The following is a 26,147-nucleotide window of genomic DNA, read 5'->3' as shown; positions in this document are numbered from 1 at the left end:
AGGGTCACACAGGTACATATGGTAGCAGACCATCCACTGTTGATGCCAGTATTCCCTTTCTGTTTTTTTTTTGTTTGTTTTAATCACCCCCAATTTTACTTTCTTCAGAAGTTTCTAGAACTACCAAGTTGTAGCATGTTTTGATTTCTGATGTCAGTTTTCAGTCTTCTTTACTTTTCTACCTCTGTTTATATTTCTGTCTCTGGGTAAGTGAGTCTGATAAGTAGCAGATGTTTCTATTTTGTTTATTTTTAGGATATTAATTAGATGTGATGTATGTCTTTGCAAACATATGTAAATGGAAAGATCTTAAAATATTTGCTCTTGACATACCTGTATTTAATAGTATATTAAACTTTTTATGGCAACTATGACATATGTGGGTGAAGAAGAGTTCTTAATGTGGACTTTCTAATAATTGACTGTAACTTTATATCTCTATTATCAGGCATTCAGTAAGTTATTTTAAGAAAGGACAAAATTAGCCTCATATCATTAACCAAATTCAGGTATACTTGATGAATTACTTAGTACATTAATCAGTTTGTTTTATGCGAGTGTGTGTACTTCATTTTTGTATTTTCCTCTGTAATCTGTCTTCTGGTGGGGGTAAGGGGAGGAGGGGGGAGATAGGGTATAAAGACATACTATAGTTCTTGCCTTTGAGGAAGTTAAATGTTCACTGGATGCTAATTTTTAAAAGGTTGACTATATTTCATGGTATATTCTATTTGACATACAGCTATGCATCAATTTGTGGTAAACCTTCAGCTGTTGTTAATTTTTATCTATTAAGTTTTATTTTGTAAGATAGGGATAGCTCCATTGAAGAGAGTAAAGAAGAGACCTACATGCCTAGCTGATTCTATGATGAGTCTCATTTCTCTGGAAGCATTTCGTATTAATCTTATCCCTTTCTTCACTTTCTGTCTACTGCTTCATAAAAGCTCTCTTTCAGTGCATCTTTATTTCTCTTGTCTTATATAAGCCAATATGAGGTGATGATTTTAAAAAAGATATCTTTTGAGTTCTAGTTATAAGGAAGTATAAATACACTTGTCTTAGTCAGATCCCATTTACCATTCATGTATCTTTAATTTTGGTTTGTTGAAAGACTTGTCTTATCACTAATATACCATAAAATTACAAGGGATTCTGTGTGTGTGTATGTGTGTGCAGTTATCAGAGAAAGTTTGTGTTTTTTAAAATTTTTAAAATTTATTTATTTTTGGCTGCGTTGGGTTTTCGTTGCTGTGCGTGGGCTTTCTCTAGTTGCGGCGAGCGGGGCCTACTCTTCGTTGCGGCGCACAGGCCTCTCATTGCCGTGGCCTCTCCTGCTGCAGAGCACAGGCTCCAGGCATGAAGGCTTCAGTGGTTGTGGCGCACAGGCTCAGTAGTTGTGGCTCCTGGGCTCCAGAGCACAGGCTCAGTAGTTGTGGCGCCTGGGCTTAGCTGCTCCGCAGCATGTGGGATCTTCCTGGACCAGGGATCGAACCTGTGTCCCCTGCATTAGCAGACGGGTTCTTAACCACTGCATTACCAGGGAAGCCCCATCAGAGAAGGTTTTAATTAAGAGAGTCTTTTTCCCGTTGCGGAGCACAGGCTCTGGACGCGCAGGCTCAGCAGCCATGGCTCACAGACCCCACCGCTCCACGGCATGTGGGATCTTCCTGGACCGGGGCACAAACCCGTGTCCCCGGCATCAGCAGGCAGACTCTCAACCACTGTGCCACCAGGGAAGCCCCATCAGAGAAGGTTTTAATTAAGAGAGTCTTCTTTCTTACCCGACCAACCACTCCCCAAATCACTTTTATCACTACCAGGCGCAGTATATGTTTTCACATACTCCCTATCCATACCTGTAGATATTTTCACAATTTTTTCATGTTTTCATTATCACTGTTTGTTGGTTCTTTTATGCCAAATAATGCTCTTGTTGGAATGCTGACTTTGACTAAAATTTGTTATTTAAAGTTCTATATTTTTTATTATGTGTGGAATATGGAACAATACTGAAAAATGTTTGACTTTTGTAATCAGAGGTGCTGGGCTCTTCCATTTACATATCGTGGTTTGGGGCCAGTTTTGTAATGCTCTTCTAAATTTTAGCTTTCTCATACATAAAATGGAGACAGTATTAACTGTTATATGATTGTGAGGATGAATTTAACAATATGGAAACTTTGTAAGGTATGCACATCTAATAGACATTTAGTAGCTCATTATTTTCACTTTCCCTCCATTTTTTTCCTCTTAATAATATTTGAGAATCAGTGTATGAAGGCAGTTATCAGCAGTGTTTATCAAGCCAAACATTTTGAGCTGCTAAAAACGTACAGGAATTTTAGATAACTGAAGCTGTATGAAACTCAAAATGTTTATTTTTTGTTGTGCTCTTATGAGACCAGTTTCTTAGAATTGTTTCCCGGTATATACCTCTCCCCTCACCTCATAAGCCCTATTTTACATGATTCCTTAAAAAATATTCCATTAAGGATTCTTCTCTATTGACCATTCTCCTCTTTAACCTGTACCAAAGAAAGTGTAAAATGTTACTATTTTCTTGGTCAGTTCTCTTCTTTCTGCCTGTCATTTTTTTTTTTAATAAAAGCGAGTATGAAATTATTTAGCAAGGATGCGTATATTTGCTTATGTCATTGTTAAATAAATTTTCTTTCTAGCAAAACTCAATATACTAAATTATAGTATGCTAAAGTGGAAAAGCTTTGTTTTCAGCAATATTATGAGAAGCTGATTTGTTTCAGGTCTGACCAGTTAGAAATTAGTGGGTTGCAGTTTGCTTATAATTAGTTCAACCTTCATGCGGATTTTTTTAAATTTAAAAAAAAATTTTTTTGCCACACCACCTGGCTTGTTGGACCTTAGTTCCCTGACCAGAGATTGAACCCAGGTCCTTGGCAGTGAGAGCACCAGGGAATTCCCAACCTTCATGTGGATTTGAGTTTAAAAATTGTTTAAAATAGATGAACTCTACAGATATTTCAGGATTTCTAAATGTAAAGCACAGGTCCATAACCACTTATGTGAAATTCTTTGGGCTAGTTATGTTTCAGCATTCAGAATTTTTCAGTTTTTAGAAAGGTAACATGGAAGCATATATTTTGTATTGCCTAACACCCCAGTGGGATTTGGAACAGTACCTAGGATAAAATGTTTCACTCTTTGCTGTAAGTGTATTCCTATTAATTAAGGAGTACACATTCTCATAAACTCAGATCAAGTTCTGCTGCAATTGAGTTTGCCATACAGTTAAGAGAAAGTTTCAGATGCTTCAAAATTTGGGGATTTTGGAATGGTAGATTCAGAGGCTATGGACCTTTATTTGTTTTAAAATGCTAAGTTTTTATTTTAAATAATTTTTTAAATATCTGGTTTGGTTAGTAGTTGAACGTACCAGAATGCTGCTGACCACAAGCTAATGTATGGAATCCCTTTCTGAGCCTATTAATGTTTATGAACATGGCCTATTAATCATGAGTCAGCCAGTGCATGATAACAAACGTGACTACTATTAAAAAGACAAATTTTAGCATGCTGTAAGTAATGCTAAGTCAACATTACTTTTTTCTATTCTATATTGATTTTACTTACTAGTCTTTCATTACTCTCAGACTTTAATTAAAACTTATAACCTGAGAGATTATTGAAAAAGATGACCTTTGGCTTCTCTAAAGAGAGAAAGATCTGGTTAAAAGATGTAGTAAGTGTTGTGTCTGAGTAGATTAGCATCATTCAGTTATTTACTTTTCCTTTGCCCTTATAATTTTACTGTTTTTAACATACATCTTTTGTAGTAATAGTTTGAGAAAACTGTATATGCTCAATTATAAGGCAGAGATAAAATTGAAGCTAGTAGTTAGTTGTTTACACATATCTTGTGAAATCAAAAATAAAGACCATTCGCATGTATAATTTTCACAAAGGGAATGTGAAGGTATAGATGCAAGTGAATTTGCAGTGTTGTATATTAGTAGCATTATAAGTTTTGTAAGCAAACGTATAAGCTCTGATTGTATATACTTAACATTTTCAGCCTTGATTTCCTTAATTGTAAAATGTGGATAATAACAGTACCTACTTCACAGGAGTCTTAAGATTAAAAGCAATAGTTAATGTAAGACATTTAACATAATGCTTGGTACATTATAAAGGTTCAGAAAATGTTTGCTACTAATATACTTTTTTCTCAAGTGCAAAAGATAATTTTATATCACATTTAAACTTTTCTTTTAGATGTGCTGAAAGACATTATGATACCGCCAAATTTAACTGCAGAGGTAGGCATAAATACACTGTATTATGTTTGATAACTTGAAGCCAACAGTCTAAATCTTACTGTCGTACCAATAATGAATAATCTCAATTATTAAGTGGTATATTTATCTTAAAGATGGTCTTAGAAAATTTGAAAAATAAATTTAGTTTTGCTATTGTTTTTGGAAACAAGTATCATATAAACCTGCCAGTAGTACTAGGAAGACTAAATTGTAGAATAGACCGAGAATTAGGAGAAATTCCTAGACAAACAGTAGAATAAAGAGAGGTTTATTCCTACAGTTTGATGCATTTGGTGTAACAGTAAGAGATTACAGGGAGAAAGAAGAACAACTTAACTCCTATCGAGGAACATGACCTGCGTGGTGGAAAAGGGTATAATGAAATATGGATAAGAGGAGGCTGATAGATGAGAGCAGGAGTTGATTTAAATGTGTTCTTCTCCAGGTGTAGTAAATTCTATCTCAGAGCCCACAGAAACTTTCATTTGTATTTGTGGAACGCTTTGAACCATGAGAGACCTGAAGAGTTGAGAAGCTTGGCAAGATGCTGCCGTGATAGTCAAAAAGAGAAAGTGGGTACCTTGACAGATTGATATCCCTCCTAAATATTTAGAATGGACTTTCAAACAGTTGGTTTGAGAATTCAGAAGTGCTAATGGCTGTGAAAGCCAGGATAGATTTACTAAGAATGCTTCATTTTTAGTGGATTTAGGCTACTGCTTACTGGTCAAAGAGTGTTTTACTCGAGGTTTATCTAGCTTTAACAGGTTTTTCTGGATGTTTTTGTATGCCACTGGGGAAATGAAGATGGAATGATGGTATAGCTGGGCAGATAACTAAGTAAAAGCTGTCCTGATGATTCCCTGTAATGGTAGTCATTGTCTACTTGAAGAGCTGTTCTGTCACACCAAAGGCTTAATTGAGTGTATCTTGTACCACATTATGAATGACTTGGTTGAAGATATAAAGGACATACTTTTCACATATTTAGATAACACAGAAGATAAGTACATTGAATGTTAGTCGGCATTTTTAAGAATCTTAATAGAGTGGAACCAATAAGATAAAATTTAGTAGTGATATATTTAAAGTCCTATTTCTAGAAAAAATTTTTTTAAAAACCTCAACTCTAACTATAGGGAACAGAGAAGTTTTGAGTTCTTATAACTCGTGAAAAGACCTGAAACTTCACTTGATAAACTTTACTACAATTGTATACATTTTATAGCTTGGGTTTTTTTTTTCTCAATTTCTTTTGTAAGTGTCTTTAAAGTCATGTGTATACAACACTAACATTTGCAAGACCATCTTTAAAATAACATGTTTGACGTTTTTATTCTATGAAGTGTAAAATGCAGTCTTTTCCATTGTTGATTTGTTGGTGATCTGTACTTTCTTTGGAATATATGTTTTGTGATTATGCAATATTATAAGTGTTACAATTCCTTTTGTTAGAAAATGTATTGAGAGCCCTGATAAGAGGCTCCTGTGACATTTAATTTTGAGTTTACCTCCACCTCTGATATGTTGTGACCTCTGATACTTCTTTGCTACTCTATTGCAAAGTTTCCTCCTTCATAAAGTGAGGAAAATAATACTTGGTTTCCCTGTCTAATGAATAAATTTGAGTTGAGAGACTATTTTCTATTCAAAAATTAGAAAATTATGAGACAAATTATTTTTCTCTGGAGTTCAGTTTTTCTTTAAGAACTCTGTTAAGTTTATATGCAACATTTCTAAAGTTAACCTACTTTTAATAAGCAATTCAGGAGAGATTGTTTTCTTATTTGAGGTTATCTTTTTACCACAGTTGCACAGTATCCTTTCGAAGACCATAATCCACCACAGCTAGAACTTATCAAACCCTTTTGTGAAGATCTTGACCAATGGCTAAGTGAAGATGACAATCATGTAGCAGCAATTCACTGTAAAGCTGGAAAGGGACGAACTGGTGTAATGATTTGCGCATATTTGTTACATCGGGGCAAATTTTTAAAGGCACAAGAGGCCCTAGATTTCTATGGGGAAGTAAGGACCAGAGACAAAAAGGTAAGTTATATTTGATGTTTTTTTTCTTTATTCTTCCTAGATCTGAGAATTTATTGGAAAATAAATTTTTAAAAAGATACTTGTTAACCCTTATTTTCTTTCCTCTAAACATTTAAATTAGTATACTCCCTTAACTTTCACATGAGCAAATGACAGATTCATTCAGTTTTTCTGTTCATTCTAGCATTTTCATGTCGTGCTAGCAAATCTTACCCATTAACTGGATCGCATATTTGGTATCATGAAATCTTTACAAAGCATTTAAAAAAGCAGCACATTGATCAAAAGTAAGCTTGATACTCCTGAAGCTTGCTTGAAAATAAAATGTCTTTGGATAATAATTTGGATGCCATTACCTAGTAAAGTGTGATCTTTACTTTTAAAATACATAGAGATTATTCTTTGATTTGAATACTCATAAATGTGGTTATAATTAAGATTAGTCAAAGGTTCTTCTCTTATTCGGAAGACTAAAGACTATGCTGAAAAATCATTGACAAATTTAATTTGTGTAGTACATTTGAAAGCAAAAAATGAACTCTTGGGAGAATTTTTTACAGTGATTTTCAAGGGATTTATTTCTTTGGATACTAAGTATGGCAAAACATGTTTACATTTCTTACAAATGGACTTTGTACATTTCTGTCTCCAAGAAAGAAAAAAAACCAAACTACTTAAGATAGATGGAAAAACTCATTTAGAGACCTCTATTGAGGAAGACATCCTAATTTTATATGAAAAATTTATTCTAGTTTTAATAATTTTCATAATGAGGAAGGTTCTCTTACAGTTTAAGCTAATTTCTTTTTAATTTAACTTCAAAACAGAAACATAAGTGATCATAGCCATCATTTTCAGCTGGATAATGGCATTGATTCCTGGTTCCTTTACTCCTTCCTCATTTCTTGTTTTACTTGTTGTTGTTACATTTTTGAATTATATCTAAGGATGCCAAAGCACTGTTTATTGGTGACAGTTTACAAAATTGAATCTTATTGCTAATGCATGATTTTGGTGAGTGTTGATTATAATAACTTGCCATACATTTCTGTATACTGTGTGCACCCTGGGATGATAGCACTAGAATGAATTCCAGAGCAGAGGACTGAGATGTTTTCTTTGGTTCATCCTTTCTTCTTCCCTTTAGAGGGAAACAATTTCTTTTACTGATGAAAAATATAGAAGGTAAATTTTTCTGTACTTAAGTGAATAAACATAGGGCAGCACAGGGAAAAGAGACTGAATGAGAAGAAAACCTAGAGAGATGGGTCGAATTAAAATACAGTCACAGGAGCAGTGGTAGAAATTTAAAACAGGGTTGATGAGCAGCAGACATTTTGGTAATCAAAAAGAAATCAGGTAAAAAGAATTTAAAATAAAAACAGAAAAGTTGTATAATGTTCAGCCAGAACTAGCTTTAAGTTAGGGGCTCTTAAACTGTTTATGTTATATACCTTTTAAAAATATGATAAAAACTCTATTCTCCCACAAAAAATGTGCATCATGTACATGAGCATAAAATTTTGCTTATAGTATTTAATTGCACTGAAAATTATTTTTTTTAACAAAGAATGTAAAAAATACTTTAAGAATAATGTCTCATTTTCTTTTTTTATGCCAGGCAGTGGCCACTACTTGAGACTGCTGAATAAATCCAAGTGGTACAAATTAACCAAAATTAAGCTTTAGTTCTGCTCAGTAGTAAATTTTCCTGAAAGGGCTACTATTATTTAGCTTTTAAAGAACACATTGAAACTATGCCATTGTCTTTGACTTGGCAACTTTTATGTCATTTTTGATATCTAATTAGTTTTGACTTTGTTTCCCCATCTCATGAAAGAATGAAAGAGCAATGGACTCTGTAGATTTTTTAATTTTTTGCCAGATGAAAGTAGGCTTGTGTCAAGAAATAAGAATTCTTGTAAGACTCTTCAGATTAATTCATGTTGCATCATTTTCTTTGCCTTCTAGTTATTGAGATCATTTTTTTGGCAAGATTCTGGCATAATGCTGTGTTTGAGGGAAAAAATTATGACTCCACATTTTAGTTTTAATATTGAAGAGTTAAACTGTGTTAATGAGTTTGTATTTTATGCAGGTAAAATTCTAGCTATAGAATTTGTCTTGCTAAAGCAAGTGAACTTATGTGTAGCAAAGAATTGCATAGTTGCTCCCACTTCTTGACAAAACCTCTTAAGTCCTTGAATGAAAGTCTTGGCTTTCCTGAATTTGGCAACTTTCACAACAGTAGATTTTTTCATGACAAATCCTCTTGTACAGTCTGTGATTCAAGACTTGGCTCTCATGAAGTCATAGAATACTTTTACAACAATAGCTAAGCTTTCTCTCGGGATTCATGGTAGAGTCTTACACACCAGTGCATACTGGTGAACAAAGGATGGAGTCACAGTGACGTGTAGAACTTCTCTCTTTACCAAAGCAGCAAAACCAGATGTTTTGCCAGGCATTAAGGTGTACTCTGTCTACAGAATACTGAGATTTCTTCAGGGGACTTTTTTTGGGCAGAGAAACTTCACCGTTTTGAAAATGTTACTGTCTGCTGAAGTTTCCAAAAAGGACTCCAAAATAGGAATTATTGTTTGTGTCACCATGCATGTATTTGATGAAAACTAGTAGCTGGCTAAACTGAGATTTCATATGCTGAAGAGAAGTGGTATCTCCAGTCCTTTCATGACCTGCTTCATAGTTTTAGAAAAAAACGTCTGTTTTTTTGGAATGGACAAAACTGTTTGATAGCGATACTACAACAGTCTTACTTTTCTGTTGCAAACTACAAGTATGTTTGACCATTTCTAAGATATTTGCCTTCACCATGTTCACTGTGACTTTTTTGTTTGTTTGGCATTACAGTATCCTTGTAGGTTACTTTAATCAAGAATTTTGAGTTGGGGGGCAAATAAGGTATTTGTAATGGTCCAGCCTTTGTAACTAAGCTGTGCTCTCACGTGTTCTTACACACACCTCCCACTCCTGTCATACTTCCCTCCCTCTTACTCTTATACGCACCCACCCCCGCATATGTGAATATATACTCTGTCTGACGTGGGTGCTTCTTCAGGATAGTTGGCTGAATGCTTCTGATAGTGAGAACTAGCCATATAAGAAGCACTTGGGATATTCCGTCCCATCGTGTTCAAGGAAAAGGTAAAACCTAAGGATACTTAAACTTTATTGTATTTTATTTTCTCTGTTTTCCACTTAAGTTAGATTCAAGAGATGTCTACATAATGAAAAATGAGGCCATATTTTAATTTTCAATGGCAAGATATTGTAGTCATCACAATCTGGTAATACAGTTGTCAGTTCTGTTTCTCTGTGGAGGAGAGGAGAGGAGATTTGATGAAATGGCAAGCCCCATGGGATATTGTTGTGAAACAGGGGCCAGAGTGAAAAGATAGCAAGAGAAGTATTTATGAAAATAAAATGCAAAGCCTGTAGTGTCATGTGGTAGAATAATAGTAGCTACATCATCAGCAGAACTGTTCCAGGCACAGCATATTCTCTGTCCTTTCATAGGTTAGAATCTCACCCAAGTGAAAGGTGATGGGGTTAATAGAAAATGGAGTTCTGTATGTACTACTAAGGATGTACTCAGTAAAATTATGTTTAGCTGTTACATGACATTAAAACTCAGAGTTATGTAATTTGGCCAAAACTGATCACTTTAGCATCTTGAAGTCAAAGTAAATCATTAAGATCTGCTGTGCTTATTTTATTAGCTCATGATTAGTTAATATACCTAGACTATTTTTTGGATGAATTATTCACAGGCTCTAAAGGAGTATCCTAATGTGCTCCTACCTTTATCCTTGTGTACATTTTAAAAGGCAAAAAGACGTTTATGGGCAGATGCTGTTGACAAAGCTGTATTTTACTAAATGGTGGTGTTTCCATTATAGGTTGAAACAGCATTAGAAAGCGAGACAGAGTAGATAAAAGTCATAAGATTATGAGGTTTTTTTTTTTGTTTTTTTTTTGCAGGAGTATTTCTTATTTTATAGATGATAAAACTGAGGCCCAGAAAGATGAAGTGCTTTGAACAGGATTATCCAAACAATTAATGACGGTGTTCAGAGTAAAATTTGAATCCCCTGACACACTGGTGAACTTCTTTCTACAATATCAAGTCCATAAATCCTGGAATTGTAAAAGAGTTTTGAAGCTCTTCAGAATTAATCTCTGCACAGAGTCAAGCTCTCCTGAAAGGTCACATAATGATGATGAAATTGGCCTCTTTTGACAAGGCTCCTCAGTTTATATTTAGAAATAGATTCTGGAGCAGTAAAGACCCCTGATTAAGTAGAATAAGGATAGCTTGAGTTTGTTGGTGTTAAAAATATAATGCTGCAGGCTTCCTTTAAATCTTTGGAATTTGTCTTACGAATTTTCAAATAAATCACATGTTTACCTAATGGTAGCTTGAGTTTGTTGGTGTTAAAAATATAATGCTGCAGGCTTCCTTTAAATCTTTGGAATTTGTCTTACGAATTTTCAAATAAATCACGTTTACCTAATGGTAAGAGTACTAGTGAAATAATAATATATATAATAATATATTTTTAGGGCTTCCCTGGTGGCGTAGTGGTTGGGAGTCCGCCTGCTGATGCAGGGGACATGGGTTCATGCCCCGGTCCGGGAAGATCCCACATGCCACAGAGCGGCTGGGCCCGTGAGCCATGGCCGCTGAGCCTGCGCGTCCGGAGCCTGTGCTCTGCAGCGGGAGAGGCCACAACAGTGAGAGGCCCGCATACCGCAAAAAAAAAAAAAAAATATATATATATATATATATATATGTGTGTATATATATATATATTTTTTTTTTAACCTTTAATGAATATAACTTATCATAAGAAAACTTAGCTGACCATGGTAGAGCTGTTGTTATACAGCTGTGGAATTCTTCCAGAGAAATAAGTTATCTGATAATAAATATAATTGACTATCCAAAGTAGTTTTATTCTTGAAATATCTGTTAGAGAGATTTATTCTCTTACCAGTATTTTAGGTTGTGTCTGTAGATTTGCATTTTTGTAATTGTGAACCACTATTATAGGAGATACGTACATTTTATCAGTTTGTGTAGGATTAATTTTATTAGAAATGTCTTTAATGTTCTTTTGCTTGTAGCCTTAATTTTAACTAAGGAGAAACACTAAGAAGCTGAAGAAAATTGTGTTCTGGTGACATTTTTATAGGAGCAGAATGTTTCTCCTCCTCCTACCCCACCTTCTTTCTCTTCCTCCTTCTCTTCTCCGCCCCCCCCCCCCCCCCCGCCGCCCCCCCCCCGCCACCTTCCCCTCCTCCCTCTTGTTTTGAAGAAAGAGGAGCCAGTTGTCATGTTTTTGGTGAAGATTTATAGACTTTGAAGAGACTCTCCTCAAATTAACCTGGTAGAGTCTTGACATTTTTCTCAGCAGACTTGGTACAAATTAGATGGCAGAGTGGTGGGTGCCAACTGACCATAAGATGTGCAGCTGTGTTAGTAAAATACCCAAATAATACTTCAGGATTTGAATGTTGCAGAGAAGTACAACTGATGCCTCTTATTTAAAAGAAAAAAGTTTTCTGAGAGTGGTGTAACTACTTGAGGGAAGACTTTCTTATTCAATAATTTACAAGAAGGCAATTATGTTATACTTCTCTAGGAATCATTTCTTTGCATATTTGATCTTTTGCTTTATGAGCACGTGGCAAGTTACTCTAAAATGAACTGTCGATGGTTCCCACCCCAATAAAGCTCCTAGGGTTGCTTGCTATCTAATCTATGCCTTACACTGTCTGTATTTGTACTTATGCTGCAGAATTAAAGTAGATAACTCACAATATTTATTATAGACTATGAATAAAGAATTAAAACATCCTACCAGTAGGGGTACGTGTATATTTTGGAAAGATTCCCAAAATTTCTGAATTTAGAGAGAGAAACTTCTATTACATGACAAACTTACCCAGAATCTCTCCTCTCTCTCTCTTGTCTTCCTGCTTCTAGAATGGTAGCAGGTAAAGTAAGCATTAATACTTACTTTCTTTGAAAAAACTCTCAGGAAAAAATTTTGAGGCTTTGATTTTCTTTTTGGGGGGGGGGTTTGTTTTCGAAGCAGTTATTAAAGTTCTTATGTATTATGATCTCTCTATGTGAGTTCATTAGCTTACCTTTAATGAAGACTTCTATCTTCTAGAAATAATAAATATTAACTTTATTCTAAGTGATCCCAAGAAGAGGAAATTTTCTAGTGTCTCTGAGGAATGAATTTATGTTCTAATATATAATCAGATTATTTTTTTCTAGTCTGTTTACTAAATTTCCCCATATGGTAACCTAATGAAATTTTCTCATTTTCTTTTCATTTAAAACAAAGTAAGGAAGAACAAACGAAGTAGATGTAACAGGAAAAGAAATGTATTTATGACTTCTTTCTGGTTTTCCTGACAAACTCATGACAATTTATTGGTTGTTTTTTGTTGTTGTTATTGGGTGGCAGGGGAGGAGCAGTGTTTGAGAGTACACACTTGAATTAGTACATATGCACTCTCTGCTATGCCACGTCAGGATAGCTGGACACTTGAGAACAGCTCTGCAAATATTTGTTACAAAACTTTGTCTTATGTGAAGCCTTCAATTCTGAAGCATTTAAAACTTAAAAGAAATTAGGATACTAAGAATGTTGTTGTCTAAAATTGTATCTAAGGAGATAAGGACACACTTATGAATGGGTACATTTTTACTGTAGGGCTTAAAACCGTTTAAGGCTTCATTTTTATTTTTATTTTTTAATTTATTCCTTGATTAATTATTGAGATATAATTGACATAAAACAGTGTGTAAGTTTAAGATGTGCAACATATTCATTTGATACATTTATATTGCAGTATGATTACCATTGTAGCCTTAACCTCTGTTTTGCCACAGAAGTATCATTTCTTCTAGTGGTGGGGACACATAAGATCTTGTCTTTTGGCAGGTTTTTAATGTTTATAATGTAGTTTTGTTGTCTGTAATCCCTGTACTTTATATTAGATCTCCAGAAGTTATTTATCTACTAGCTGTAAGTATGTACCCTTAAACATCATCTCTCCCATCCCCTCACCTACCCCCAGCGTTTGGTAACCATCATTCTACTGTTTTCCAGTTGAGTTTTTGGTTTTGTTTTGCTTTTTTAGATTCCATATATAAGGGATATTGTACAGTATTTGTCTATCTCTGTCTGACATATGTCACTTAGCATGACGTCCTCAAGGTCCATTGGTGGTGTCGAAAATGGCAGAATTTCCTTTTTTCTCAAGGCTGAGTAGTATTCCATTTTATGTATATATACATTTTTATCCATTCATCTGTTGATGGACACTTACGTTGTTTCTGTATCTTGGCTATTGTGAACTACCACAATAAACATGGAAGTGCATATAAACAAACAAACAAACAAACAAAGTAAGCTATAATTATTCTCTTTTTTGGCTTAAAAAACCCTCCAAATATAGCGTTCTTATTTTTTCTAACACATTAATTCTCCTGGGCTAAACTGTTTCACTAATACATGGTATTTAAGCCTGTTATCCAATCTGTATATTCATAAAATTTTAAGAGTTTTATACCTTGAAGGACCTTAGCAATTATTTCAGACCCATTTTAGTATAAATGATAAAACAGATCTGCAAAGATCATTTTGTCCTAGGTCATTTAATCTCTCTGTGTAACAACTCAAAACCATATCTCCTAACCTGAAATCCAGTATCCTTTCTACGGTTCTATGTTCTCCTGTCCAAATTATTTTTCTTTATTATTTTGATCCCCAAAGTAGAAATAGAAACTTAAAAAGGAAAAAAGAAAGTGACTGTGTTATAATGTATTATAACTCTTTCAGTTTCAAGTTACAGAAACCCAACTCAAAATAGCTGAAACATAAGGAGACATTTATTGGCTTATATAACCCTAAAACTCTGGCCTGAATCTAGATGCTTAACAGATGTCAGAAATCTCTCTCTCTACTCTCTTTTTTTGTCTTTATATACTTTATTTTTAGGCAGACTCTGCAAGTAATGGCAAGGTAGTAGCTCCAGGTTTACATGCTGTCTACTTTAGCAACTGCGATGGCAAGAGAGCTACAATTTGAGCAGACATTTCTAGTTTAGGTTCTGGTTTACCTGGATTAGGGCATGTACCCATCCCTGAACCAAACATTCTGACCAGAGGCTTGGGCCATATATCTGAAGCTGAAGAATAGGGCCCCCCTCCCCCAAACCACAGGGAGAGAGATGACATCCCAAAGGGGAAAAGATAATAAAAATATCAGTTTTCTGCTTCATCTTATTCTCAAGAATTCTGTGGTTCATGTACCACTATTTAATACACTACTTATAATTTGTTTCATAGAACTGGAGCACTGTAATACTCTAAGCTTTGGAGATTTTTTGTAGGTGGGAAAAATAAGAGCTCAGAGAGGTTGTGAATCTTTCAGATTACATAGTTGGTATGCGTGCTGTTAGTAAAACCCAGGACGTAGGAGTAAAAAAATTAGAATCAGACTCATATTTAGGTTCAAATCTTGTTTTTGAACAAGGTGATTATGTGCACCAGGAGTGTTTTCTTATCCTTAAAATAGAGGAGATCTATCTTGTAAAGTGGTGGTAGTTTTAGGGATATATGTAAAATGTCTGGCATGCCGCTTAATATCCAGTAACTACTGTTATATGTTGTCATTGTGGGAACTGGCATTCCTAAAAGCCACATTTCTTCCTTTGTTGAATTACTTTCCTGTAATAATCTTGCTGTGATCACTCTGAAACATGGATTTCCAAGCTTCAAGCAAACACTATCACTGTAAAACATCTACATTATTTCTGAGTTTAGAAGTACCAGTGAAAAGTTTACTGAGGTAGAAAATTACTTTTTAAACTGAGGAATCTAGATTGTGAATTCATCTTAAAGAAGATGATTTGAGAGTATTGATGCGGAGCAAAATGTGTAAAACTGGATCAGGAATGTCATTTTATTTTAACACAGGGTGCACTCCACAATGAAGACTTAGCAGTTATGGACTTTTTAGTGCTAAACATAACATCGTAATATATTAAGCAAAAACTGGAAGAAATTAAGAAAAATTGATAGCAATGCTAGTAGGAATCTTTTTTAATGTACTTTAAGATCAGGAAGGTACAAAAAAATAAGAAGATATATAGATAGCTTGAATAATATAATACAAGCCCATAAAATGTATTTCTTTTTTTTTGTCATTCACAAAACAGTTATCAATATTAATAATTCATTAGGCCAATCATAAAATCTCACCTCCAAGTAGAAATATATAAACCTCATCCCTTGGTTACAATTCAATAGAATGAGAGATTTTGTTAAAAAGTTTAATCAAACTAAATCAACCATTTGGAAATTTAAAGCCACTTACTTAAATAACTTTTGGACAATGAAGAAATAGAAATTTATATTAGATATTATTAAGATAATAACAAATAGATGGATTAATAAAGATGAAAATATAAATTTATGAATTATCAAACACTAAGCCATTTGAACTAATAAATCCAAACACTGTATAAAAATGCCAATAGGGCTTCCCTAGTGGTGCAGTGGTTGAGAGTCCGCCTGCCAATGCAGGGGACTCCGCCTGCCAATGCAGGGGACTCGTGCCCCGGTCCGGGAAGATCCCACATGCCGCTGAGCAGCTGGGCCCGTGAGCCATGGCCACTGGGCCTGCGCGTCCGGAGCCTGTGCTCTGCAACGGGAGAGGCCACAACAGTGAGAGGCCCGCGTACCACACACACACACACACACACACACACACAAAAATGCCAATAAAATCAATACATCTCTTTTTAAGCCAATCAAAGCAAAAAGAAAAGAGAGGGAAAACAAAAAATCAGATGTTGGAAGTTTGAGAAAAGAGATAAAACTACAGTGTGGAAGTGACATTAAAAATTATATTCAGGTATATGCTAATTAATTTGAAAATTTCAATGGAAAATGGACAATAAATGCTTCAAGATGAAATCCAAAATCTGAATAGACCATCCAAGAGTGAAAATGAATAGGAGCCCTCAAGAAGTACCTGATGTGAATTGCATTTCAGATGGCTGCTATCAAACCTTGAAGCATCAAATAATTATGTTATTTAAATTGGTCCAGGTGTTAGAAAGTATGTAAAACTCCCCATATGACTGCTTGCATAGCCCTTCTACCTCAATATGATAAAGATAACATTTTTAAAACCAGAAAGTATAATATGGGGGAAATTAAATGGTTCGGCAAAAAGTTAAGAGTACGTGGAAGGGAGTTGTGAGGGATAAGACTGGAAAAAGAGGTTAGGCTATATTTTCAGGTTGTTAAAGAATTAAAGTGTTTGATAAATTTGTTGTTATTTGGGTAGACACTGGAAAGCCAGTTAACATTTTGAATTATTTGGTAATGTGATTAATCTTATATTTTTGTAAAATTAATCCAAAAGCAGCATAAAAAATGAATTGGAGAATAGATAAATGAAAGGCTGATAATCATTTGGCTATTGCAAAATTGCAGGAGGCGACTGAATAGAAAGGCCACAGAAAACCAGAACTGGTATTTTGAGAAGCATTTCAAAGTCAAAATCTGGGTTTTGACTGAATCTCTTTGCAATGTACCTGAAACTAACAGAACATTGTAAATCAACTATAGTCCAATATAAAATTAAAATTTTTTTAAAAAAGAAAAAATCTGGATTTCAACATCTGAATAGACATGAAGGAATCCTGAGTATGAGTATTCTAAACAAGCTTAACCTCTGGTTTGCCTTCCATTTTGCATGGAGTGTGTGTGTGTGTCTGTGCGCACAGACACACGTGCATGTGTGTGTGTGTGTGTGTGTGTGTATATATATACATATATATATATATATATATATATATATATATATATATATATATATATATATATATATATATGTCAGGTAGTTGATATGCTGACTGATACACCAATCTCTGCCTCGACTCTGCTGCCTGGACCATTGCCATAGTGCTGGGGTTCCCGCACTTCTCTTTACTATAACCCTGTGTATATCACTGCTGTCTCTCAGATTGTTTCCTTCACTCAACGATGGTGATGGTATTAGAATAGATTTTCGGCTCAGATGCTGGAGAAGACAGTGAGTTGAGTATAACGACAAATAACAGAGGTTGGTCCGTGCAAGAATGTGAAAGCTTCAGTTCTGGGATATGTGGTGTTTTAAGTGCTTCTGAGATTTCCAGCTAGAAATGTCCAAGTGTAGGAAATTCTGGACTGGGAGTTGGGAACAAAGTCATATTGAGAGACACAGGTTTTGGAGTTAATGTGTAAGACCTAATTAAACCAGTGGAGTAATAGGATTGATATAAAGAGGGAATAGCTGAGATCAATTTTTTGAGATATACCTGCATTTAGGGACAAGAAGAGAAGAGATAGCTGGTAAGGATAGGAGAAAACCTTTATTATTTTTAAAAATATTTTATTTATTTTATTTTATTATTTTATTTTATTTATTTATTTTATTTTATTGTTTTTGGCCACACTGCACCACATGTGGGATCTTAGCTCCCTGACCAGGGATTGAACCCTCACCCCCTGCATTGGAAGCAGGGAGTCTTAACCACTGGATCTCCAGGGAAGTCCCAGGAGAAAACCTTTAGAGAGTGTATCCTATGGAAGGAACAGCGAGTTTTCAAAATGGCAGCTAAAAAATGAGCCACAATGATAATAAGAAAACAGTAGGAAATGACCATTAATGACCATTAAGAACTAATGACCATTAAGAAATCAGCCTCATAATAACAGATTTCCAAGAGTTAAGGAGTAGAGGCTTCTCAAGAGTTTATATATAGAGAGAAGATGATAGTTTGAAAGAGATACAAGATTTTGGGGAGAGTGTGGGTCTTTGGTCTTAGAATTGTTTGCTTGTTTTGGATAAAGGATGAGCGTTACCTGAGCTTTTTCATTAGGAGGAGACAGGTAGAGAGAATAAAGGCAAAAGCCAGAGAGGAGAAAATTAATAGAACACTTGCAAAAATGGAACCAATGTGAACATGAAGAGGCACTGTTAGAAAATATCAGGACTAAAAAGATTTTTTTTTTTAAGATGTTGGGGGTAGGAGTTTATTAATTAATTTATTTTATTTTTGCTGTATTGGGTCTTCGTTTCTGTGTGAGGGCTTTCTCTAGTTGTGGCAAGCGGGGGCCACTCTTCATTGCCGTGCGCAGGCCTCTCACTATGGCGGCCTCTCTTGTTGCGGAGCACAGGCTCCAGACGCGCAGGCTCAGTAGTTGTGGCTCACGGGCCTAGTCGCTCCGCGGCATGTGGGATCTTCCCAGACCAGGGCGCGAACCCGTGTCCCCTGCATTAGCAGGCAAACTCTCAACCACTACGCCACCAGGGAAGCCCCTAAAAAGATTTTAAGACGAGAGAAAATAATTTTGAGGGCGCTCACATCGGGTGACCTCAGGGTTCCCAGTAAAATGGGAACTTAGTTCTTTGAGGATGATATTTGGGACAGGACAGAAAGAGAGGTTTTAAAATGCTGAATTCAGGGCTTCCCGGGTGGCGCAATGGTTGAGAGTCCACCTGCCGATGCAGGGGACACAGGTTCGTGCCCCGGTCTGGGAAGACCCCACATGCCGCAGAGCGGCTGGGCCCGTGAGCCATGGCCGATGAGCCTGTGCCTGCGGAGCCTGTGCCTCCGGAGCTTGTGCTCCGCAATGGAAGAGGCCACAACAGTGAGAGGCCCGCGTACCGCAAAAAAAAAAATGCTGAAATCATTATAGTCAAGTGTTAATAAGTGCATAACAGAAGAGTTATTGAATGATATAGATTTGGAATAGGTGAGACTGAGTAAAGACAGTGGAAAAGTGGATTGGAAGGAATAGTGGGAGGAACACCAAATATCCTCCTGGTCTGTGAATATAAGGGAATTGAAGCAATGGCTGCCTTTTGAGAAGATGGCCAGGAACATGATGCTAAGTCAATCTGAAGAATGCTAAGTTTAGCTAAAATTAGAATGTTTTGGAAGTTTTACTTAAGGAAAAAAGTTAAGAATATAAGTATTTTTCTTCACAGTTAGAGTAGGAAAAGGAGAATAATTAGTGGTAGGAATAGAACTATATTTGGGGGATATAGTTATAGATCAGTTTAGCTTAAAAATTCTTGATTCAAGAATAGAATTGATTTTTATTAGTCTTAATTTAACTGAAATAATGGAAAATTTGAAAATGTAGTAATTTTTAATCTTCAAGAGCTTTAAAGGTCAGCCCTCTTTTCAGATATGTAGAATTTTTGAAAATCAGTAAAAGGTTCATTTCTCAGATTTTTAAAAAGATATAAATTTAATCTTAATATTCAAGATGCTGTATGTAAAACATGCACACGAATCATTGTTTTCAGTGTATACATTCAGGAAATATGATATTTGAAGTGTTACGAATCACATTGTCAACTTAGTGTGGAAGTTTTACTCATTTTATTTCGAATCCTAGGTTATAGTGTATTCTGTACAATACATTGTATTGTTAATTAAATTTTACTAAGTGTGCATGATGGCTGTAAGAGATGAGAACAGAGTGAGGACAACACATTAAGGGCTATGGTCCATACACATTTGGGCCTTCCAAACTTTTTTTTTTTTAAGGAAAACAAAACAAGAGTTTATTCATTACCAGATATCAAGATCTAATATAAAACTGTAAAACTGGCTTGGTGGTGCTGAATTCTTTCAGCTTTTGCTTGTCTGTAAAGCTTTTGATTTCTCCCCAACTTTTTAACTTCTGTTAATTTGGACACATTGAATTTGAGGTGCCGGTAAGCTAACAGGTAGGTAAGGATTGCAAAGTTAAGGTACAGAAGACTAATTATGTGTAATTTGATAGTAAAATAATAAATTTACAATTATGTTTTTCACCATTTTTCTTTGAATTGTGTTAATTTTGATTCATCTTGTATTTACACATTAATTATTAATCTGCTGGTGAGAACTTACAGATTCATAACACTGTTTCTCTACACATTTGCCTTTCTGTTAAGGATTAACTGGGTGTATAAACACTTGCATTATAGATACGCTACCAGTCACTTGCTACTTGAGTGAAATTAAAGCTTTGACAACCTTTTAATTATTTCATGCAAACTTACACCAAGAATGGAGATAAAGAGAAAAAATATCATCTATCATTCCACTAAACCCCAATAAATAACTTGACAGCTTGGTCGTCTAGTAGACTTCCATTGATTTAATTTTTAAAATCTTATTTAATTTTAATTTTTAGACTAGATTATAAATACACATGGTTCAAAAAAGATTCCCTCCCACCCACCCATCTTCTGTCTGCTGTTTCCCCCAACCTGCTTTGCAGTTCTGTATTTTATCTTGATACATATGAATAAGTTTTTTTGCTGAAATGGCATTAAATAATGTATAAAAAATAATTTTAAGTTTAAACACTTTTTAAACTTTAATGATAATTTTTAGCATTAGTGTTTGTAGCAGCTATTCAAAGCAACACTGTTTTATTGCCATTTTTAAGAAAATATGTAGAACTAAAAATCCAGCAATTCCAAAATTATACCTTAAATGTAGGTAGAATTTCTCAAACTGCTGATTCAGATTTCTGTAACATTCTGTTGTTTTAGCATGCTTTTGTCTAATTGCGTTTAGTGTTTAATCCTCATGAGAATCCTGTGAAGATGGTATTGTCTTCATTTTCCTGCAGAAACAAAGTTTGTGTTTTGACTGTCAACATTCAAATCCAAGTCTTCTGATTATATGATTTTTGTATTATAGCCAAAATCTTAGATCATTAGTCCTGATTTGAAATGGCTTTTTTTTTTTTTTTGCGGTACGCGGGCCTCTCACTGCTGTGGCCTCTCCCGTTGCGGAGCACAGGCTCCGGACGCGCAGGCCCAGTGACCGTGGCTCACAGGCCCAGCCGCTCCACGGCATGCGGGATCCTCCCGGACCGGGGCACGAACCCGTGTCCCCTGCATCGGCAGGCGGACTCTCAACCACTGCGCCACCAGGGAAGCCCATGAAATTGCTTTTATCCATTATTTGGCATTTTATGTATTTTTAAAATTGTAATAAAATCATGCTGACCTTTAAAAAAGAACCAAGAATACTGAAACAAATACCTATATACCTGCCATTCAACATGCTTTTCTTTAAATTCACGTAAATGTACTTTCTACTTTTCATTGGGGAAAGAAAAGTTTTTATGTCCAGAGTTTCTAACACATTGGCATATTTATATGCCAATATAACATCTAAAAGAGAAATATTGCAAATTCTAAGTTAAATGCTTAAATTATTCTGAAGTCATATCATGTAATAGGAAAAGAAACCTTAGGTAAGTTCCCTAATACCTCACTTATTCAGCATCATTAGTGAGTGCATTGCTGCACACAGTAGATTTTTTTTTTTTTTTTGAGATAAGTCAGGGTCCCCATTTAAACACCACATGAATTGTATATATTTTTAGCACTGTAATACTTAACTTTTCTAAAACATTATGTATTTCCCTGGTTACATGCAAAGAGGTGTATGTAGCTCAGGGACATCTCTAAGTACCTTTGTTGTCAAACTATTGCATACATTTATGTCAACTGCATACTCTTGTTTTTGTTGGGTTCTAAAGCCAGCATCACTTTTTGCTGCTGCTATTTCTGCCTCCTAAAGGCAATAAGCCTTTATCTGACTTGCTGATTCTGATATGCTTTTGCCTGGAAAATAGGTATCCAAGTTTTTGAGGAATTCTGTGTTGAATAAGAATCTATACATGCTTGTGGGGAACCCTACGTGTAAAGAGCACAGCTGTAGAGCAGAGGCCTTTGACAGTTATTTTGGATATGCAGTGGCCTTTGCTTATTGGGTACATGGGTCAGAGATTGTTGTGACCATTGAATAGATGGGGGTGTTATGATAATTGTATTTTAAGGGAGAAAAGTTATTCTGATGTTTCCTTTATATTGATGTTGCTTTGATTTACTCTGTTACTGAGCTGGATTTAAGTATTAAATCATTTAAGGTCAAATTTCTAATGTATATATGTTCTTCAATGGATACAACCCAGTTACCATAACGATTTAGTGAAATGACTATAATGGAACTTTTCTTTTGAATTTGGCTTTTCTTTTTTTTTTCTGTCCACCAGGGAGTAACTATTCCCAGTCAGAGGCGCTATGTATATTATTATAGCTACCTGTTAAAGAATCATCTGGATTATAGACCAGTGGCATTGTTGTTTCACAAGATGATGTTTGAAACTATTCCAATGTTCAGTGGCGGAACTTGCAGTAAGTGCTCTAAATTCTCATCCTTTGATGTACTGGAACACTTTTCTTAACATAGCTAGAAGTTTATATAAAAGTCTAAAAAGAAATTTACCACACTTAAAATTTATGCAGGTTTGTATATTTCTTAAGTATCCAAACTAATTAATTAGCTCAGTTGTTCAGCACATTGGGCTGTGGAAGCTAAGACCATTGGGTTTTAATGTCTTTGAAGCCAAATTATATTTATGAAAGAAATATTCTGTGCTGCAGCTACCAAATGCAGCCTATATTCTGACTAGATGACTAAAATAACCTGTCCCGTCAGCATGAGAGTAGCATTGGGATTCATCCCTTTACTGGTGTTAGGACAAGGACCAATTCCTTGATATCTTAGTAAGACTAGATATTAATAGTAATGGTGATAGGGACAAGAAAAAGAAAAAGAAAACGATGATAAGAGATGGCAACAAGCTGAAGTATATTGAATGAATAGGGTAGATTCCGTGTGTGTGGAGTATTAGAGAAAACCTGGATTTAGATTGGAATTCCAGTGCTAGATTTGTCCTTAATGTGCTATATGACCGAGGGCACATCATCTACCTCTCTTTGTCTTTGCTCATCAACAATATGAAGATATTTTGAAATCTGAAACTTCCTAGAAAAGTACTAAATAAGGATCATGTCATTGATGTCTGTCTCTAATTTATTTCTCTCTTACCCTAACGTCTGTAAGCCTACCTCAGTCACCCTGGTCCCGTTCTGCTTCTCTGCCATTCGCCAGTGTTCTTAGCTAAACTGATAGGAACCTTAATACTTTGACCCAAAGCAGGTAGTCAAGGGAGAACACATGGAAGGAAGTATTGTTCAGCCCTGTAAAAGACCGGACTGTTGCTGCTTTTTTCTGTTACAGAGTTTTTTATATTAGTTTCTACCTTGGAAGTGATCGGTCATGTTTTCATGTTTAAGAACTGTGTCTTATTTATTTAGAATACAATTTTGTAGTTTCTAGATAAGATACCACTGTATTACTTTTTCTAATACCTCTAATAATATTTCAGTGATATTCTGCAATTTGTTGATGGTTTCAGTTTTTAGCTTAAAGTTTGCTTCTTGACAGTATTTATGTAATTAAAATTTTTCAGACCTTAATTTATACCTAGGGAATTAATTTCTTGATGTTGTTTATCTTTGTTAGATAGGTATGATCACCTTCATTAGATCTTTTCTGTATTCTTAGGGCAAATAACTTTATCAGAGACCACAGATCTATTAACACAGCATATGAAAGGCTTCTAAGAGACCTCACTGATGCTTTTGTCATCTCAGTACAATTTTTAAAACTCCAGACTACAAGGTACTAGGCTATCAGAGATGATTGGCACAGGAACTTTAGATGTATAGTGGAGAAGGGAAAAGGAAGAAAATAAAAAAGCTCGCGCTCTTCCTATAGTATTAGATATCACTGTAAGAGCCAAATGGTAAGGTATAAAATATTAGAGAAATAATAAGGGAGAGAGAACATTCAATTCAATAATCTTATCTACTATAATTTTTTTTTCACATTGGTCTCTCTAGCAAACATCTGTCAGTTCTGCTCTACATTTAAATGGGGTGTGTGTGTGTGTGTGTTGGATCTCTCAGTGTATTACATTTAAACTTCTCAACTTACTACTGAAATCTTTTTAATCTTTACCAATTTGCTAGTTCTCTGTTTATGCACTATGATTTAATACTATGTAGTAAAGCTGTAGTATAAGTAATATATAACTAATGGGAGGTTGTATGTATAAATCATAAATGGTATATTTAGAAAAATCAAGTTTGCGGGGATTGTCAGATAGTTTCATGAAGGAAGTCCAGCTCTTTATTGAACATTTGAGAAAGCATACAGTTTAGATTGGCCTTAAAACCAAAGAAAGTATTACAGGCAATAGGAAATAGCTTGAATTGAAGCACAGCAGAAGGAAATGAGCTGGACAAGAAATATAGAGATGGAGAGTAGACTAGGAACGGAATGTGTGGCTGACTGTTGGAGGACTCCAAATGGGCATATCGGACTTGATTTGATAAATACTATGGTGTCAGTGGTCCTACTAGAGGCTTAATAAGCTGTATTTAGGTATAGTTTTGTAGAAGGTAGTGATTGCAAGAGGGAGAAAAATGGTGGAAAGGAAAGCAGTTATGTGACTTGCTTTAAGCCAGATGTGCTTTGCTTGGGCAATCAAATGAGATGTGATTAGTTTTTCTTTTGCCATTTATATCTAAATATTTTGTCGAAGTTTTTATTCTGGTCAGGTGAATAATTCACAGAAAAGGGAAGACAGAAAAGGGAATCTAACTGAGACTTGGAGACATGAATGTTGATATTTTGGTTTTAAACATGTTGTAAATCAGGTAAAGGTGAGCTATTTACATGAAGATATTTAGTGGGTACTTGAAAGTATGGATTCGAACTTAGGTGAGAGATATACCTGATATTTTGAGAAGCATTAGGAAAGAGACATAGCAGTTAAGCCTTTCATATAAATTTGGCGTGGGGCTAGAAGATGGGAAGGTTCAGAGGAAAACAGGGTGAGGGCTGAGACAAATAGAATTTGTAACAGTGTGGGTTCAGGAGGAGGAAGAGGAATCAGTGAAGAGAACAGACCATGTGAAAATAAAGTATCTTCTGCAAAGTTGTCAGGGGTTAACAGCCTTTTTCTTATTTGAGTATTGTCTTAATATTTCTAAATAAAGGAAAGATTACTATCTTCTGTGTATCTAAAAGGGTTGAAAAAGTTAATAAAAGATGACCAGTGTGATTTTTCTCTCATACTATATCAATATGCATATATCCAAGAAAATTTTAATTGTAATTTTTGTCTGCTACGTATCAGCCTCTTCATTTCTTCTTTTTAGAACACAGTCGATCATATCAAAGATATATATCTCAGAGTTGTGTCTTATAAGTCAAAAGAACCATACTAATGTTGGACAACTGTTAAGTTTGGTCTTATCTATCTAAAATGTGAAATTCATACTGTAAAGAAAATTATTTTCTTTAGTGATTTGAAGAACTATTTTCTACTTATTTTTATTAAAATGTTTTAGCTTAGTGTTGCTTAGATATTTCCTCAAAAAATTAATTTCTAATTAGAATATCAATTGTATATATAATTCTAAAGTTCTTGAAGGTACACATTTTAGATGTAGTTTAATTGAAATCTGGCTTACACAGTTAATTTGCTTTTTAAAGTCTTAAGATCAGGATTATCAGATTCTGAATTAGTGGAGTTTGAATTAATGAGATTGCAAGGCATTTCCCTCCTGGTTGATTTTTATCACAGCTTTGAAATCATACCTTGTTTATTTGCTTCTTCAAACTAGGCTTCCCAGTGAAATTTTCAGTATCAAATAAAGTCTTGTAAAATAGCTCCTTGTACTTTGAATCTTTAGTCAAGGAAGTGAAAATTATTGACAGGTTGTTAGTATAATGTTTCCCTTTTTTAGAGTTCCTTTTTCTCAT

At 35.0% G+C, this 26,147-nt stretch overlaps 1 protein-coding gene across 2 annotated transcripts in view; it reads left to right on the top strand.

The window, feature by feature from the left end:
• Positions 1-26,147, top strand: part of PTEN (phosphatase and tensin homolog) — an 86,982-nt gene that overhangs the window by 53,279 nt on the left and 7,556 nt on the right. For both annotated transcript variants that reach the window (XM_065894917.1, XM_065894918.1), the window contains 3 exons: positions 4,255-4,298; positions 6,109-6,347; positions 22,522-22,663. In XM_065894917.1, coding sequence (XP_065750989.1) covers positions 4,255-4,298; positions 6,109-6,347; positions 22,522-22,663 — 425 coding nt within the window. The remainder of the gene's footprint in view (positions 1-4,254; positions 4,299-6,108; positions 6,348-22,521; positions 22,664-26,147) is intronic.

Source organism: Phocoena phocoena, chromosome 16 (assembly GCF_963924675.1).
Source record: "Phocoena phocoena chromosome 16, mPhoPho1.1, whole genome shotgun sequence".
Taxonomy (NCBI): Eukaryota; Metazoa; Chordata; class Mammalia; order Artiodactyla; family Phocoenidae; genus Phocoena; species Phocoena phocoena.
The sequence above is the reverse complement of the archived record's forward strand: the minus strand, read 5'-3'. Positions and strand labels throughout refer to the sequence as shown.